The 18,165-nt window shown below is 37.9% G+C and overlaps 1 protein-coding gene across 2 annotated transcripts in view; it reads left to right on the top strand.

The window, feature by feature from the left end:
* The window catches only part of LOC115421091 (myosin-9-like), a 30,984-nt gene extending 15,813 nt beyond the window's left edge, over positions 1 to 15,171 (top strand). For both annotated transcript variants that reach the window (XM_030136816.1, XM_030136808.1), the window contains 27 exons: positions 463 to 577; positions 913 to 1,103; positions 1,203 to 1,324; positions 1,560 to 1,629; positions 2,485 to 2,645; positions 2,748 to 2,856; positions 4,024 to 4,155; positions 4,270 to 4,476; positions 4,585 to 4,722; positions 4,870 to 4,993; positions 5,155 to 5,326; positions 5,551 to 5,763; positions 6,175 to 6,319; positions 6,409 to 6,615; positions 6,703 to 6,807; positions 7,765 to 7,917; positions 8,069 to 8,317; positions 8,490 to 8,702; positions 9,918 to 10,130; positions 10,213 to 10,374; positions 10,607 to 10,735; positions 10,943 to 11,031; positions 11,292 to 11,415; positions 12,185 to 12,393; positions 13,011 to 13,119; positions 13,240 to 13,412; positions 14,175 to 15,171. In XM_030136816.1, coding sequence (XP_029992676.1) covers positions 463 to 577; positions 913 to 1,103; positions 1,203 to 1,324; positions 1,560 to 1,629; positions 2,485 to 2,645; positions 2,748 to 2,856; positions 4,024 to 4,155; positions 4,270 to 4,476; positions 4,585 to 4,722; positions 4,870 to 4,993; positions 5,155 to 5,326; positions 5,551 to 5,763; positions 6,175 to 6,319; positions 6,409 to 6,615; positions 6,703 to 6,807; positions 7,765 to 7,917; positions 8,069 to 8,317; positions 8,490 to 8,702; positions 9,918 to 10,130; positions 10,213 to 10,374; positions 10,607 to 10,735; positions 10,943 to 11,031; positions 11,292 to 11,415; positions 12,185 to 12,393; positions 13,011 to 13,119; positions 13,240 to 13,412; positions 14,175 to 14,283 — 4,143 coding nt within the window. In that variant the 3' untranslated portion in view covers positions 14,284 to 15,171. The remainder of the gene's footprint in view (positions 1 to 462; positions 578 to 912; positions 1,104 to 1,202; positions 1,325 to 1,559; positions 1,630 to 2,484; positions 2,646 to 2,747; positions 2,857 to 4,023; positions 4,156 to 4,269; positions 4,477 to 4,584; positions 4,723 to 4,869; positions 4,994 to 5,154; positions 5,327 to 5,550; positions 5,764 to 6,174; positions 6,320 to 6,408; positions 6,616 to 6,702; positions 6,808 to 7,764; positions 7,918 to 8,068; positions 8,318 to 8,489; positions 8,703 to 9,917; positions 10,131 to 10,212; positions 10,375 to 10,606; positions 10,736 to 10,942; positions 11,032 to 11,291; positions 11,416 to 12,184; positions 12,394 to 13,010; positions 13,120 to 13,239; positions 13,413 to 14,174) is intronic.
* Positions 15,172 to 18,165: the final 2,994 nt, after the last annotated feature.

Below are 18,165 nucleotides of genomic sequence, written 5' to 3'. Positions count from 1 at the left end.
CTATTATTGTTTTTCATTTAGATGCACTCGGTTCAGCTTGTATTTATTGTTATGGTTACTTAATAAGAATATGAATAAGGCTGTGTCTTAAAGTGAATTGGTGATGAATGAATGATGTGTTAAATTCACAAACTGAATTTTTAGAGATGATCAAGTCTTATTAAGCTCCTCTCAACTCTCCTGTAGTTATAATCCTGTATAAATAGTTTCAAAAAATATTTTGTGCTTTTTTTAAATTTAATAAAGTGGTGATAGGCTTCCTGAATTTGAAACATATTTTTTTTTGTTCATTTAAAGAAGACATTTCCTTACATTAAATTAGGATAATTATAATATAATTCATTCTCTGATGCGAGGAACACTATTAACTCGGGCATTATTCTAAATGAATCCTTAATTCAATTACTTAACTGCCTAGGTTGTGTATCTCTGCAGTATAAATGTATATGTCCCCTGGTGCAGGTGGACTATAAAGCAGACGAATGGCTGATGAAAAACATGGATCCTCTGAATGAGTGTGTCGCTGCTTTGCTCAACAACTCCACAGATAAATTCACTGCTGACCTTTGGAGAGACAGTAAGTGGTGTGACTGAAATTAGCTAAAAGTTTCCTATGAGTACCACACTGTATGTTTTAAAAATATCACTTGCATCAATAATATTTTCAGTAACAGTTCATCTGTTCTTTGTGTCCAATGTGAGAGAAAAGAATACAACATGTCTGTTTGTGAAGCTTTTTGATGTGATTCCTTCATAATTTCACCAAAACAAGATTTAATTTGTTATAAAACAGAGATTGTTTCATACAGTATGTATTTAATCTGGTGTTATTTCAGCACGGTCAGGATATGTTTTTGTTTTCATGCAGAAGAAATGACAGAAACGTGTTTATTTTTTCCTGCGTCCGTACAGTGGACCGTATTGTCGGCTTAGATAAGGTGGCAGGAATGTCAGACTCGATGCACGGTGCGTTCAAAACCCGCAAAGGCATGTTTCGCACTGTGGGCCAGTTGTACAAGGAACAGCTGACTAACCTTATGGACACGCTGAGGAACACCAACCCTAACTTTGTCCGCTGCATCATCCCCAACCACGAGAAAAAGGTACCTGTTAGAGGGCGTTAAACTCAATGTGAGATTAGCACTTCATTCAGATGTTCTGTTGCTAGTGATCGCTCTTATACATTTATTTTCAACTTTCAGGCAGGTAAACTGGAGCCGCACCTGGTTCTGGACCAACTCAGATGTAATGGAGTCCTAGAGGGGATTCGTATCTGCAGACAGGGCTTCCCCAACCGCATCGTCTTCCAGGAGTTCAGACAGAGGTAGCGCTTTCCTTTTTACTGTTGAATTTTATTAAACACACAATGAAGGTCTCAGTGAAGCTTTCAAATATGATAGTTATTAATGATAACTCAGAAAAATACTAAAGGGATAAAACCACACCAGTAAAAATGCCCAAACCTGCTTAACCAAGTCTGCAAATTGGCCCAAGTGTCTTCCCTAAAAAAACATTTTTGAAAGAAAGTCATAGTCCTTGATAAACCTCTTCTCTTTCAGGTATGAAATCCTCACTCCAAATGCAATTCCAAAAGGCTTTATGGATGGCAAGCAAGCCAGCGCGCTCATGGTATGAACACTAAATTAGTTTAACCTTTAGGGGTCCGCGGGTACAGCCCCATGATTAAATCACACATTTTCAACACATTGTAATGTTGGAAGTTGGTCAGGTAGACCACTGAGGACAACTGCATTTGAAAGTGGACTTGAAACACTCTCCCACTTTTTATTTAATGTTGATAGAGCAAATACAACCAGAGATATAATGTTTAGAAACCAGAGCAAATGTGAATAAAAGTATGAAAATGAGGTGGGGGGGTGTTAGATTTCTGACCATATCTCATATCTACGTCATTTTTTTTGTCCTTTTTCAAAACGAAAAAACTGGCTGTGGATTCTAATCCACAGACTGCAGTAGCATTACAGGTAAGGGTGGGAATGACCCCCACCGGAAAGAAAACCAGAGAAAAGGCCTATTTAAAGATATGCTTTTATGTCAAATATTTGAGTATAGTTTTAATTTATTACAATTTGGATTTTATATACCTAATATTTGGAACCAATATTCATTTTTAAAGCCTTTGAAAAGGTTTGTTGAGCATCTTTTTCATATTTATGCAATAAATTATATAAATTTTTCGAACTGGATTTTATATTTTTTGTGTGTTTTTTGGCTTTTTGCATTGATATGATTGGTTAAAATAAAAAAATAATAATAGGCAAATGAGATAGATGAAGTTGTGCTGAAAAAAAAGATACCAAACATGGGTATAGTAAACATTTCTTTATATAGTATATAAAGGCCAAATCAAAAGTACTCAAAAATGGCCAAAATAGGCTCAGACCCGTAAGATTTAATAAGAAACAATGACCCTTTTCTCCATCATTTGTTGTTACTGAATCACCTCTTTCTTCTCCCACTTAGATCGAAGCCTTAGAGCTGGACCCGAACCTGTACCGCATCGGTCAAAGTAAAGTTTTCTTCAGGGCCGGAGTCCTCGCCCACCTGGAGGAGGAGCGAGACATGAAGATCACCGACGTCATCATCAGCTTTCAGGCTTGGTGCAGAGGATACGTGGCTCGCAAGTATGAAGAATAAAGTCAATCAACATCTGCAAATGAAAATCCTTTGGAATACATGGAAAACACTCATTATTGTTAGTGACTTGATTTATTTTTACATTTCAGAGCATTTGCCAAGAGACAGCAGCAGCTGACGGCCATGAAAGTCATCCAAAGAAACTGTGCTGCTTATCTTAAACTCAGGAACTGGCAGTGGTGGAGGCTCTTCACCAAGGTGAGGCATAACAGTGAACTAATGTCCACCCTGCACTTGGAATAGAAGACTTTTCTGATCCCACAAGTGGGAAATTCACTGGTCAAAGCAGCAACAGAATAAAGTGGAAGAAAACATGTGCATGCATAAAAGTAGTGCAAAAGACAAACAATATAAAGGGGTCCGATCACGCGAAAGTGAACATCAACATGAAAAAGTAAATTTGCACACATCATTTATCAAGTGGGCTCATTTTTTAGCTAAAGATCTGTATTTTATGGAACTGTTATCCTTTTTAAAGTTCCACTTGTAGGAAAAAAAGTTACAACCAGTTTTATCAATTGTACTTTTTACACCATAGCCATGCCTCAAACATAAAAATATAGCTTCAATTTGATGCTAAAAATTATATCTAAAAAATCTGAAAATGTATTAAATCTGTCACATTTAAAGACTATCTGTGAACTGTTACCGAGAAATGACTCTATTTGTAATTTACCCATATCAGTATGGACCACCACAAATTGTAAATGACACTATGTTAGTATTAAATACATTAAATAAAGCATTGTGATTATATCTGGCTTGTTGTTCTAAAAAAATAAGTCAACATTTTGGGTGATGCATACAATGGTATAGAGTCATCCATGTGTTACTATTGCAGCCTGTCCAGATGTTATCATGTTCTCATGTCAATAAAACAGAGGCTTTTCAATATTTTACTCAAAATTTATTTTCAGCATAGTTGAGCATAATATCTAAAAGGTTTTGTCCTACTTCATATCAATTTCTGTCGAGACCTGCATGTTTTGAATGTTTGCGTAAAGCTTAAAAAATTGATGTTTGTTTCAAGTCCATGTCTTCACGAGCAGTAATTTGACATTTTTCACATAAAAATTTTATCTCCCCAAATTTTGTTATACATAATGTTAAAGTGCTCATAATTACCCACTCAAATATGTATAATACATGCATATAAGTTACTCCGCTTACATGACAGAGACTGTTGAACATGAAATGTGTCCACGTGTTACCACTTGATTGGACCCAAAGATAAAAATAATAATGGTAAGTAATAAAATTCTATAGGCATATACATATTTACAAAACAGAAGACAGATGAGACCCAACTCTGTAATTCCCAAACCTGTTTTTATACGTTTGGGTGTATTTTTCTTTTCCCTCTAGGTGAAGCCTCTGCTGCAGGTGACTCGACAGGAGGAGGAGATGCTGGCCAAAGAGGAGGAGCTGGTCAAAGTGAAGGAGAAACAGTTACAGGCTGAGGAACATCTTCAAGAATTGGAGTTAAAGCATCAACAGGTAGAAGTTGGACCAATATAGTTATCAGGTTAAAACCAGAGTCACTTTAAACTTCTGTGAATGGGCCAGTACATGTGTAGATTTACGTTCATTTGTATTTTTCCCCCCTCTCAGCTGCACTCTGAGAAACTAGCCCTCCAAGAGCAGCTCCAGGCAGAGACCGAACTGTGTGCTGAGGCAGAGGAGATGAGAGCTCGTCTGGCCACCAGGAAGCAGGAGCTGGAGGAGATCCTGCATGACCTGGAGTCTCGTTTGGAGGAGGAAGAAGAGAGGGTCACCCAGATGCACACGGAGAGGAAAAAGATGCAGCAGAACATCACGGTTAGAGAAGGTTTTCTGGGATATATGATATTCAGTTAAATCATTTAAAAAGCAAAAAAAAAAAAAAAAAAAAATGGCAACCTTTTAAAAATGTGCTTGTTCTTTTAGGACCTGGAGCAGCAGCTGGATGAAGAGGAGGCAGCCCGACAGAAGCTTCAGCTGGAGAAGGTGAACATGGACAGCAAGCTAAAAGAGATTGAGGAGAACATGGCGATACTGGATGACCAGAACAACAAGCTCAACAAGGTACAGTTGTAACTTTACATTTATTTTAGTTTAACCTGTGATCAACTTAAAAAAGCATCCAATACATTTAAATATTTAGTGAAGCTGTAAAAAGGTTTATCTCAAAAGGAAACTAAATGAAAACTACCCATGTCATTGGATCTTCAGGAGAAGAAACTGCTGGAAGAGCGTATCTCTGAGTTTACCACCAATCTGGCTGAAGAAGAGGAGAAGTCTAAGTGCTTGCAAAAACTGAAGAATAAACATGAAGCTATGATCACAGATTTAGAAGGCAAGTATTGTGTTAGCTGATTTTTTTTTTTTTTTGCAGTGATAAGTAAAAATGTAGTTTGTTTTTATATTTTTACTTGTTAGATCTCTTTCTAAGCATGGATTTGTTTACCAGATTCCTTGTAATATCAAAATTTCTGTTTGTGTCACTTCAAACGCTAGATCGTTTAAGAAAAGAGGAGAAACAGCGTCAGGAACTGGAGAAAAACCGTCGTAAGCTGGAAGGAGACTCCACTGAGCTTAATGACCAGATCGCAGATCTGCAGGCTCAGATTGCTGAACTTCGAGCTCAGCTCGCTAAGAAGGAGGAGGAACTCCATGCTGCACTGGCCAGGTTAGAACTGCCATCTTATATTTAGTTTTCTACTTCAGCAGGAGTTGGAAAATCAGTGAAGCTTTTTAATGATTAAGATGTGATTTAATAGTTAAAAACACACGGTAGACACCGTATGAGTACATACACTAATTTAGATTAACAAAAAATAGTGATGACTAGCTTGTGGTTACTATTAACATATGTACATTAATTTTCATCAATTTATTTTGTCTTCTTTTTAGGATTGAGGAGGAGGCTGCAGCCAAAAACATGGCCCACAAGAAGATCAGGGAGCTGGAGGCTCAAATCTCTGAACTGCAGGAGGATCTGGAGCTGGAGAGACAGGCTCGCACCAAGGCTGAGAAACACCGCAGAGACCTTGGAGAGGAGCTGGAGGCCCTGAAGACGGAGCTGGAAGACACTCTGGACACCACTGCAGCACAGCAGGAGCTCAGGTGACTGACAGGCTTAAACCGACGTCCTGTGTGTGTTTAAGATTTAATGCAAAGAACAATGAACAATCACAATTTCTACCCTCAAAATTACTAAAAAGTTGTTTTGAGTTAATGTTTTTCCTCTGCATGTTTGTCATGTATATGCATCGTACAAACAGCAGTGGAATGTGTATTCAGAACTGTACTGAAGTATAAGTACATTGTGATAATACTCCCATACAAGGTAAAGGTTCTGCCTTCAAAACCTACATGAAATCATAAAATGGTATATACATAATGTGGTCCATTTTATGGCTGTACATGTTGAAGGTTGAACTAACTTACATTGTTGATCCTACATAAGGACTTGCATAAAAATAAAAAGAATATGTAGGTACTTTGAGTAATGCCCTGTATTTTTTTCGCATCCAGATCAAAGCGTGAGACAGAGGTTGCACAACTTAAGAAGACTTTGGAGGAAGACGCTAAGATCCATGAACAGCAGATGGCTGACATGAGGCAGAAACACAATCAGGCATTTGACGAGCTCAACGAACAGCTGGAACAAGCTAAAAGGGTAACGTGAAAGTGTTCAGATGAGAAAAGATGCTCTGCAAACATCTGAATTGCAGTAGTAACGTGCTCTGACATCTACTGCTCCTGCAGAATAAAGTGTCAGTGGAAAAAGCCAAGCAGGCCCTGGAGAGTGAGTGGAATGAGCTGCAGATTGAGCTGAAGACTCTAACACAAAGCAAAGGGGACTCAGAACATCGCCGCAAAAAGGCCGAATCCCAGGTTCAAGAGTTACAGACAAAATTCGGAGAAACTGAGCGGCAGAGGCAGGAGCTGTCTGAAAAGATGGCCAAGATGCAGGTACAGTGGCAGCAGAAAACGGACAAATACAACCTCTCTTGCTGTTGAAGACCATTTGACCATTTATTCTGTTTGTTCGCTGTTCAGTCGGAGCTCGACAACGTCAACAGCCTCCTGAGTGAAGCAGAAGGCAAGAGCATCAAATCCAGCAAAGACTTGTCTACGGTTGAATCCCAGCTGCAGGATACACAGGTATGAGTACAAGAACTTAAAAATGATTATTAACACTGCTGCTTAGCGTTTATTTTGATGGCTAATGCACATTTTTAAAAATTCTAATAAGTTTGTATTCAAATATATAGCCTTAATCTCTAACAATGTAACAAAATGGGACAGAACAGATTTCCAACACAAGTGTCAGCTTGCAACTTGGAACATCATGTCTGTAATCCAATTAGATTCTTTTTTTTTTAACATTTTTCACGTACTTTTTCTTTTTATGCAGCGCTTTACAGCTTTAATTTGATGGTACTGGATTTCCACAGTTTAAAGGGGTCATGTATTGCTAAACCCACTTTTATTAGTCTTTGGTTCCTTTATTTGTGTATTTGGACCCTAATAGTTCAAGAAGTTTGAATTTGAACGCTGCAGGTGCTGCAAAGCTATCTTTGTATTAATTTTGGCAAAAATCTATTTCTGCAACCTGTTTCAATTCATTCTTAATTTGTTATGTTTTATAACTAGCTACGTCGCGACATTTGCACATATAAGGTCAAGATTTCTGACGAACGTTTCTCCGAGTACGACAGAATTGTTTGTCAGCAGCAGCAGCGGTTGTAGTCCATACTGAAAATATGTCCAAACTTTGAGCCGATTACCTAAAATGTTCAGTTGCTGGTTGTATTAACGAACACAAGTGGCTGAATGGGATGGAGCGTACAATCAACAACGTGGAAGGGGGTGGGGTCATGTGCATTTAAAGGGCCAGCGCTCAAAATTACCTTTCTTGTGTCATTACTCAGAAATAAGGTTGAAGATGAACCGGTGGAGTTGAATTAATGAAGAATTCAGACCCAAGCAGAGCATTTACAGTTTATGTAGACCACAGGGAAATGTTTAAAATGCATCATTCCATTTAAAAAAGCAAAATATCACTCCTTTAAAAAAAGTACATTTTTTCTGAATGTTATTTTGATCTCTTAACTGTAGGAGCTGCTCCAGGAGGAGACCCGTCAGAAACTCGCCCTCTCAACCCGCGTCAGGCAGATGGAGGATGAACAGAACAGTCTGCGGGAGATGCTGGAGGAAGAAGAGGAGAGCAAAAAGAACGTGGAAAAGCAGGTCTCCGTTCTGCAGACCCAGGTTGGTTTATAGTGGTTCAGTCTCCTCTGTAAAGCCCTAATCTTCTCCTCACATGTAAATGACTAAGAAGAAGCTCTTTGTCCTCCTAATACTGCTCTCTTCCATTTCACATGTAATTAACCTTCTTCTAATACTTTCCTGTTGTCTTCAGCTTGCTGACCTAAAGAAGAAACAGGAGCAAGATGCGTTGTCTCTAGAGGCATCAGAGGAGGGACGCAAGCGAGTCCAGCGAGAGATGGAGAACATTCTGCAGCAGCTGGAGGAGAAGAGCGCAGCATACGACAAACTGGATAAGACCAAAAAACGCTTACAGCAGGAGCTGGACGACCAAATAGTGGAACAGGACAACGTGAGGCAGATGGTTTCCAACCTGGAGAGGAAGCAGAAGAAGTTTGACCAGGTACTGTGGGTTGTTTTTGTCATGACTAAAGATGCATAGTGCTCTAAATGGATGCCAAGCAGAACTTGAACTTCTGTTATTGCACAAATACTGTACAATGTTGTAATAAAAGAGTTCTGTGAAATGCATGAAGATGATGTTCTTAAAGTTCCCTGGTCTCACATTTTGCTAGATGCTGGCAGAGGAGAAAACAATTTCTACTCAGTATGCTGAGGAGCGTGACAAGGCAGAAGCCGAGGCCAGGGAAAAGGAGACCCGAGCGCTTACACTGGCCCGTGACCTGGAGGTCATGACAGACCTGAAGGATGAGCTGGATCGGGCCAATAAGCTGCTCAAGGCTGAGATGGAGGACTTGGTCTCCTCTAAAGATGATGTCGGCAAGAGTGTAAGAGCCCACACTAGCATGTTTTGATGCGTTAAGCTGTGTTTGGATATAAGACATTTGGTGGTAACTGGAAACACTTTTGTCGTATTAAATAAGGATGTTGTCTGACTAATAATTTGTGGGTTTACATCTTGGGAAACACACGATTATAAACACCTATGGTCAGCTTTGGGACCAGATGAACAGATAGACTCCTACTGTCCTAACCTTAATGTTGTATCTAGCTTCACTGCACCCAACTAATTTACGTTACCTCTGCATATAGTTAGAAACAGAGAAATGTTGCACCTTTCATGTACATCACTACACTGAAGACATTACCCAAGGAGCTGTTTATGGGAAAATGATGTCAGAATCAGTTGCCAAACCATTAAGCATACTTTATTCTTCCAAGACAAACAACGAAACCGTAGGTCAGACTATAGACTAATGCAAAAAGTACATGGAAAGAGCATAAAGGGCTTCACCTAAATATTTATAGAAGCTACAATGAGATATCCCACGCCTGTAAAGAATGTCTGGTATCATTAAACATTTTAAAAAGAAAGATACTACCTTAATGACAGTTGTACTGATACAGCTGACAGAAAAGTATTAAATTAATTCAGTTTGGTCAAGATTTTGTTTCAGATGCTTGAAAACATTGAACAAAGAAATTCAAACGTTTATAGTACAATGAATGAATGATTGAGTGGAGGAATGATGTAAATGTAGAGATTATCATAATTCTTTTTCTAACAATAACAAACTGTGTGATATTGTTTTAGGTGTAATACTATCAGGACAGTTGATCAATGAGGATCATAAAGTTACATGAATTATGGAAATTTGCGCTTTGAAGAAGTACATATCTATGCTGCTGCTGGTCTTCGTTCAACTCCAGAAATGATTCTAATTAAAGTGAAGAGGTTTATTATACATGGATAGATAGATGGATACTTTATTAAAGGGAAATTCAAGAGGAATATTATAATGTTTTGGTGGCAGTAAAATACTAGATTATAGGTGCAAGGAGACATCAGATACACTCAAAGTTACCAAACATGCATGTAAATGAATAAATACTACAATTACCACTGTACAAGACAGTTAGATTAAATGTACTATAGTAGTTCGGAAATAGTTGCGATGTATTAATTCTTGCAGTTACAAAAAAAGAGGGCAACAGCTTTCCACGAAACACTGCATTTATCCCAGTGCATCTCCCATCGACAGGTTCATGAGCTGGAGAGATCAAAACGTGCCATGGACCAACAACTTGAAGAGATGAGGGTTCAGCTGGAGGAGTTGGAGGATGAACTGCAGGCCACAGAGGATGCCAAACTGCGTCTGGAGGTCAACATGCAGGCCATGAAGGCTCAGTTTGACCGAGACCTGCAGGCCAGAGACGAGCAGGGAGAGGAGAAGAAGAGGGCGCTCACTAGACAGGTCTGAAAGAAGAGACAGTTCAACAAAAGCTAATGTGTATACACAAATATATAAATGACAAGACCTTTTTTCTGTTGTTTAGGTGCGTGAGATGGAGGTTGAGTTGGAAGAGGAACGCAAGCAGCGCACCCAGGCACTGTCCACCAAGAGGAAAATGGAGATGGACTTGGCAGAGCTGGAACTCCAGATTGATGGTGCCAATAAGGCCCGAGATGACGCTCTCAAACAGCTGAAAAAACTGCAGGTACAACACACGCCTTGCGCACATTTAAAAGGATATTGGAATTAAAACTAAATGGTTAGTTGCACTTATCACTTCTCAGTTCTTTAATACAGACTAGCATCAGACATCAAAATGTTATCCTAGTTTATTTGCCGTTTTGTGAAATAATTAAGTGCAAGCATAGTATTAAGAGCTCAGAGATGCTTTAATATGTCATAGTGATGGTTTCTGTCTGTGCATGTGCACCTGTCAGGCCCTGATGAAAGAACAGATGCGAGAGTTGGATGAGCTGCGTTTGGCCAGAGACGATGCAGTTGGCGTTGCCAAGGAGACGGAGAAGAAGCTGAAGGCCATGGAGGCAGACACCCTGCACCTACAGGAGGTATAATGATAACAAATGCATTATTTGTAAGACAAGATTTTTTTTCTTGATGAGTTTTTGTTTGTTTTTACGTTATCATAGTTGAGGAGTATAGGAACTGCTGGAAACATTTTACTTTATTTTAAATCCTGTTAATCATATAGGTCCATTATCTAGTGAAATAAGGCCGTATATTGAGATGTTAATGGACTCCATGTTTTGTTGCAGGACTTGGCTACAGCAGAAAGACTTAGAAGACAGGCTCAGGCCGAGAGAGACGAGCTCCAGGAAGAAATCAACAGCAGCAACACTAAGAAGTACGAACCCATCAACAAAAAACACTTCACCATTGTAGAATATTTAAATAAAGATCTACCCATACAAGATAATTATGAAAAACCATGGCTCCTGAGATTGCACAGTAATAAGTCAAACCTAGAGAAACTATTGTTAAGAAAAGTTTGTGATTTCATCATTTGCAGTTTGTGTTTTTGAAAAACGTGTACATTTAAGAACACCTATACTTCTGTGTCTTTGGGTGTTTTAATCGTCACTTCTCCTTTCCATCCTTTCCCAGTTCGCTGCTGACAGATGAGAAAAGACGACTGGAAGCTCGTATTGCTCAGCTAGAGGAGGAACTAGAGGAGGAGCAGATCAACACTGAGATGGTCAATGATCGTCTGAGAAGGGCCAACCTGCAGGTGAGAATGCACAGTGTCTCTGTTTTTAATCATAACAGCTAAGCTTAGTGGAAAAAGAATACCAGTAAATTAGTATTTGTTTTATCTCACATGTAATACTTCAGCGTGATATGAAATAGAACTTTGCAGTTAGTAGCTTGTGGCCTTTATGCTCTGAGTGTTGCCTTAAAACTAAGGCCATGTGTACATGTAGACAGCTATTTATAAAAATGGATGCCTCTCCACCTCTCTTTTCAACAGTAATATCACACATACCAGAACAGTGTCAGAAAAGTTTTCATCTGCATGAACCTGCATAAATATGTCAAAGAGCAATATCGTGGGGATTTCATGTGGATAAAAGGCAAAAATACATGACAAAAAATGTTTTTCCAGATATCCAGCTACATGTATAGATGGCATAAGTATGGTTTATGCACATTTCTCACCTTGTTTTATTCACTATTTTTATATTTGTGTTATAGAGTAGTATTCTATTTTTATCCTACTGTATGCATCTTTTTAATCTTTCTTTTCAGTCTATTAATGTAAAACTTGTTCCATCTCATTAGCGCAGTCATCTTGATACCACTATTCACTTGTATAAAAAGACCTACACACAAATAAAGTTTAACTGATGGATGTGAAGCCTCACAGTAAAACTAGAGGGAACAACTTGTTTAAAACCAGAACACCAGAATCAAAAACCTTTTTATAGTCATTATCAGGGAAACTGAATGATGTAGTAGTTTGAAGATAGTAAGCCTGTCCACTGTGTCTGTGACGTCAGAGTGAGCAGCTGACCACAGAGCTGGCTGCAGAGCGCAGTACCTCCCAGCGCCTGGAGGGGACGCGCTCACAGCTCGATCGTCAGAACAAGGAGCTGAAGCTGAAGCAGCAGGAGCTTGAAGGCACCATCAAGTCCAAGTACAAGTCATCCATTGCCACCCTGGAGGCTAAGATCGCTCAGCTGGAAGAACAGCTCGACATGGAGTCAAAGTGAGTGTCATTTGGACCGTGTGATTTGACAGGTGTTGGAAACTAAACCTGACCTTTTCTCTTTTATGGGTGTCATAATCCAGTTTAGCTTTAGTTCCCCTAATTCACTGTATTAATAAGAAATTAACAATAATCTTAAATTTCTCTTTGAAGGTACAGGTTAATATGATGAAAAATATTAAGTTATTCCACTCCACCCCTCTACTCTCACTCTCATCCTCTGGTCCAGGGTTTTACAGTGTAAAAAAAAAAAAAGACTGAGCATGCACAAACACTACAAAACAAATAAATAATAAAAATACCATCAATAATAGTAATGGAAATAAGAATAAAAATAACATGCAACACTATGAGAAATGGTACAGTGCAGACTGTACAAGGAAGGTCCTGCTTGGATATAATATATTCCAGGTGATGAGTGTTTGTGTAACAACTTGCTAATGTAAAGTAAATGAAAGGTCTTTACCACTGAACCCCAATTTCTGTAATGAAAACTTTAATATCTGGGTTTTTGATCAAGAAAGATGCATAGTGCTTTTCATTTCTCTCTGTGTTGCCTGTATTTGTTCCTCTGCAGTCTCAGGACACTGAAACTGATTTCTTGATGCTCATTTCAGGGAGCGTCAGCAGGCCTCCAGACTGGCCAGACGGGCAGAGAAGAAGCTGAAGGAAACGCTGCTACAGGTCGATGATGAGCGGCGCAACACTGAACAATACAAAGATCAGGTAATTGTCACACGTTTCCTTCTTCTGCTTTGCTGAAGGGAGAAGAGAAGAATCTCATTGTTGATTTTGGTGCTGTTTTTTTTTTTTCCTGTATTGATGCCGTGAACCCTCTTTCTACAGGTGGACAAGTTGAACAGCCGAATGCGTCAGCTGAAACGTCAGCTAGAGGAGTCTGAGGAAGAGGTGACGCGAGCCAACGCCTCCCGCAGGAAGCTGCAGAGGGAGCTGGATGACGCCAACGAGTCAGCGGACGCAATGAACCGAGAAGTCAGCAATCTGAAGAGCAAACTCAGGTAGAGCTTCTAATATTCATGAGTCAGTCCTCTGTGTGTGAAACATTTACCCATTATCCCACATTTGAAAATCAGAACAGTTAATGAGTCTGATTTATCTTTTAATTATGGTGCAATTAACTCATGAAGACCCAGTCCTACTTTTGTGGCAACTCCCAAATGATTTCCCCCTATTTAACCTTTCTTAAGTGATTTATCACCATTTATTATAATATTGCCCTCTATATTTTCCATTTTTCACCATAAATCATGTATTTTCCTATATGTAATTCACTGCATTTTGCCAGTGCAAAAACTTTTAATCGAAAAACGAGAGTTTAGGTGAAATTTTCGTTTTTTCCATTAGGCAAATTTTTATGTGCAGGTTATATTTGCGCATTTTGAGGGTCAATGGAAAAGCAACTTTTGTAAAAGCTGAAACAAATCACCACATTGGAAATAATCTTTTTTAGTCTATACTGATAACTGCAATTTACAGTTCAGAGATTTCCCAACATAGAAAAATAAAATCACAATGAAATTGACAGTCAAATGATATTGATGAATATAAAGTTAAAGATAAATTAATAAAGGGACTAGTTGAACTGAATTGTTTTTTTATTTCTGTATTAGTTCAATTTTACACATGAAGATTTTCCTGGTCTTATGAGTTGCATAATGTCGTCTGTCAGCTCCTGTTACCATTTTTTACCAGTCAAAGGAAAATGCATTCTATTTTTCTACTTGTCTGGGATTTAACTGTGTTTAAAACTTGTTTTAAAGACGAGGTGATCTGCCGATTTCCTTACGTCGTACCATGAACCGCTCCGGCCTGGACAGTGACGAAGACCTGGATGTGCAGACGGAGACGCCTGAACCAGCGGCCGAGTGAACGCAAGCAAGAGGGAACTCTCATATTGACCACAATCCACAGCAGTTACAGGAAAATGCAGGCAGTGCAGACTACCACACAATGGATTTAGCCTTGTATTCCCTTTCACAAACATCTTGTAGCCTTATTGTAACTTCCTATATCGGCCAAATAATGTTTCTTGACTGGATGAATGTGAGGAATATTTTTCTACACAGGCTTTACAAATACTGTAGTCAGCCTATTTTTCTATTTGATAGGTATATATTATAAATGAGTGCTGTTTTGAGGATTCGTCACAGTTTCATTAATATTGTGCTTGATGTTGTTTATCTGCTCTAACTTTACTGTTTTGGTGGGAAACACTGGTCATTTAATGCATTTTTTTTTCTTTTTTGCACATATATGGGTCTTCTGGGAGTTTTGATCCAGTTACATACTAGTGCTGGTATAAGTCTTTTGTGGATTCTGTTTTTTTCTCACTTTTTTTCTCTCTCATATGTTTTTACCTCAACCATAATGCCAACACGGGAGAAAAAACACAAGATTGAAAAAATGGTTGAAGAGCAGTGTTGGTTTAATTTGTAATGCAACTTTAGTACCACCATGGATGATTATGAAGCTTGGTTGATGTTTAATTTCTCACTTGTTTTACACTGTAATGATTGTTGGTGGTGGGCCATTACAGTCGCTCTCGCTGTGCTGTTTTGTGCTATACTTTGCACATCAGAAAGAGTTTTTATTCACACATTCACCTTGTGTTGAATGCTGCAAAATTAAGGTAAAGTATATTACCTTTGCATTGTATTACCAAAGAAATATGTACTATTGAGGCCAATATTTTAAGGCTGTTCTATATTTCATCAAATGCCTTAATTCAATAACAATAAATATGTCTTGATAATCTCATGCTTGGGTTAAATTTAATCCTTAGTCTTAATCTGCAAAGGCAATATTGACTGGTAAAGTTTTTTCTTCCTCAAATTTCTGGAGTTCATGTAGTACAGTATAATATGTAGTTGCAATCAGGCAGGCTTAGTGCGACTTGTATAAATGTTTTGTTTTTCCAGTTTTTGTTGAGTGTCCTCTTTGGTTCAACTTCTTCATTACACAAACTTCAAACAATTTCCAGCCACTGATCTGGCTTTGGAGTCTTCACATTGACAGCTTTTTTCTTACTGCAAGTAAAACCCTAGTCTAATAAAGATCTTTCATCACAACATCCAATGTTCCCAACATACATCACCCAACAGGTATTTTGAATTTCATACAGGATTTTAATAGCCACACTCACATTTTGCTGTTATGATCTTATTTTTGTACATTTTATGTTAGGTTTTACACATCTTAAAACTTGTTTCTTTATTTCTATTTTTTAATGTCAACATAATTTACAAACACAAATCACTCAAAATGCTCAGTCATGCTGAAACAGACCAAAATAATTCAACACAAAAGCATACCATATGTCATTAAAATTTATATGAACAGGCCTAACACTCAAATAGCTAAAGTCTGAAAAGGTAGAGCAGTAAAGTACATTGATTAAAGATTCCTTGATCGTAAGTTGTCAGCAGCTTGACATGACCCAATATAATGGAAAAAGTCAGTTTAAAGCTCAGCATTGTTGCATTACACATCTTTTGAACCTCACTCAAAAAGGCAATACAAGAATACAGAATACCTTCTAGACAACAAGTATCAGCGTCCTGTGTAAATGAAGGAACACAGAAAGCAACAAGTGGTGCCAGGCACAACAAACCCCGCCCTTTGCACATATTTCACCCATTATAATGAAAATGGGAAGATTTTAAAAATTCCTAAAAAAAAATTTTGAACTTTGACCTACTGTTCCCAAAATGTACTGCAATCCATTCTGGGTCACTGGCAATCTATAAAACAAATCTGGTATGAATTCAACCAACAGTTTTGCTGCTACAGACATTTGAAATTTTGCCCATCATAAGTAAATGGGGGGGGGGGGGGGGGGATTTGAAAAATGCATAAAACATTGAAACTTTGACCTACCTTTCCCAAAATGTAATTCAATCCATTCTGGGTCACTGATAATCTATAGACCAAATCTGGTACGAATTCAACCAATAGTTTTGCTGCTGGAGTGTGAACAAAGAAACAATAACAAACAAACCGAACCAAAAAAAAAAAAAAACCAAACCCAAAACAATTCCCCTTGCCTCCCCTTCAGGGGGTGGGGTAATAAATGCATTTATCTGATCTGCCTTCTGCACACACTATTTATTTATCACATATTTGCACTTATACTTACAGCGCTACAACTGCAGAGAGTCCCTGATGAGAAACAGGATATTGAAGAAATGAGGGTAAAATTGTGATGGGCAGAGTTATGACACAGTTTGTACAGTAGGGGGAGTCAGAGTTTAAAGGAAAGATCAGCAGTATGAGGGGGGAAAAAAACATGTATACAAACTAGTAGGAGAGTGGTAAGTAACCAGTTATGAATAATGAATTAAAGATGTCATCTAGGCACCAGGATTATACATGCAAGCAGAATGTCATATTCCTTCACACCACTCACAAAAAAATACAATTGGACCCAAATTGTTGACGGGAACCAGCAAACATAGAGTAGAGCAAAACAAAACACAACTTAGTTTGTTTACATGTGAAGATTTGCTACTTTAAAGTTTTTATTATTATTGTTAGTATGACAGGCATTAACATTTAATACTAATGAGCTGACATTTCAGTCTTGTAAAACAGTTTTCATCTTATTAGTGTCTGTTTGTGTCGTGTACAATGTTAAGGCAAATGTATTTTAAACAAAAAACATTTGTATTTATTAAGCATGGATTAAAAGTTAGAGTTGCCTCTACTTTTTTACTTAAGGTTATAAGATTTGCTATGTTGCTTGGATACCAACTCTAACATAATAAATGCAAATTGCTACACTTAATAATTAACAAAATTAATGACATTGTACTTTTTTAACAGCTTAAACTGAGAAAATTGGTCTAAAAGTAAAATGCCTCCAGAATAATGGTAGTGAAACTTAACCAAGTTTGAGTTACTGATAAGGACATATTTAGTGAAAAATGCTGGTTGTCTGTGGTTTCCAAGATACAGTCTTGGCTCAAAATGGGAATTTCTGAGAATAAGTGACAAAATGGGTTTTACTCAAAATGAACGTTTGTCTCAGAGCAATAGATCTACTTCAAACACCATCTGCACATTACAATACATTCACTTTACAGGTTCTTTCTAGTGGAAGATTTATAAATGTAGTCATAATATAATGTGGTATAACACTTTATAAAAAAACATCACCTAACCAACACTTTGGTCAATTCTTTTCCAACTCAGCTTATTAAAGTATATAACATTTAGCACATGTAATCTGAGGCAGATAATTTCTAAAATGAATTGTAGACCTAACCCTTCCATAAACAATTAAGGGCCACTAGTTTTTCTCTGAAATACATTAACATTTACTTCTTTTCCTCTTACATATAAAGTTTAATCAACTTGTTTATGGTGGTCTCATAATCAGTTTTGACTGGGTACAGTTTTTCTTAAGCTTTATGTAACATATTGGTCACCACTCAGACCAAATTCATGAGAAGAAATTAAGATCAAATGCACTCAAAGCTTTACGCACAATAAGTTTGTGAAATCTATGTAAAAATACCATTATGGCAAAGAAACTTTGTATTTGTGCAAAGTGTTTTTAAACAGATATATTTACTCATATGTGAGTATTTATTTGATTTTTAAGGGTTTTATTTTTCTCCAAAAAGTCCTGAGGTATTTACAATATAATGGCATTTATTCTGGGGCAGATACTTTCTAAAACAGGGGTGTCAAACTCATTGTAGTTCAGGGGCCATATTCAGCTAAATTTGATCTGCAGTGGGCCGGACCAGA

Source organism: Sphaeramia orbicularis, chromosome 1 (assembly GCF_902148855.1).
Source record: "Sphaeramia orbicularis chromosome 1, fSphaOr1.1, whole genome shotgun sequence".
Lineage (NCBI taxonomy): Eukaryota > Metazoa > Chordata > Actinopteri > Kurtiformes > Apogonidae > Sphaeramia > Sphaeramia orbicularis.
Note: the sequence above shows the minus strand (reverse complement) of the source record. Positions and strands in the feature narration are given on the sequence as shown.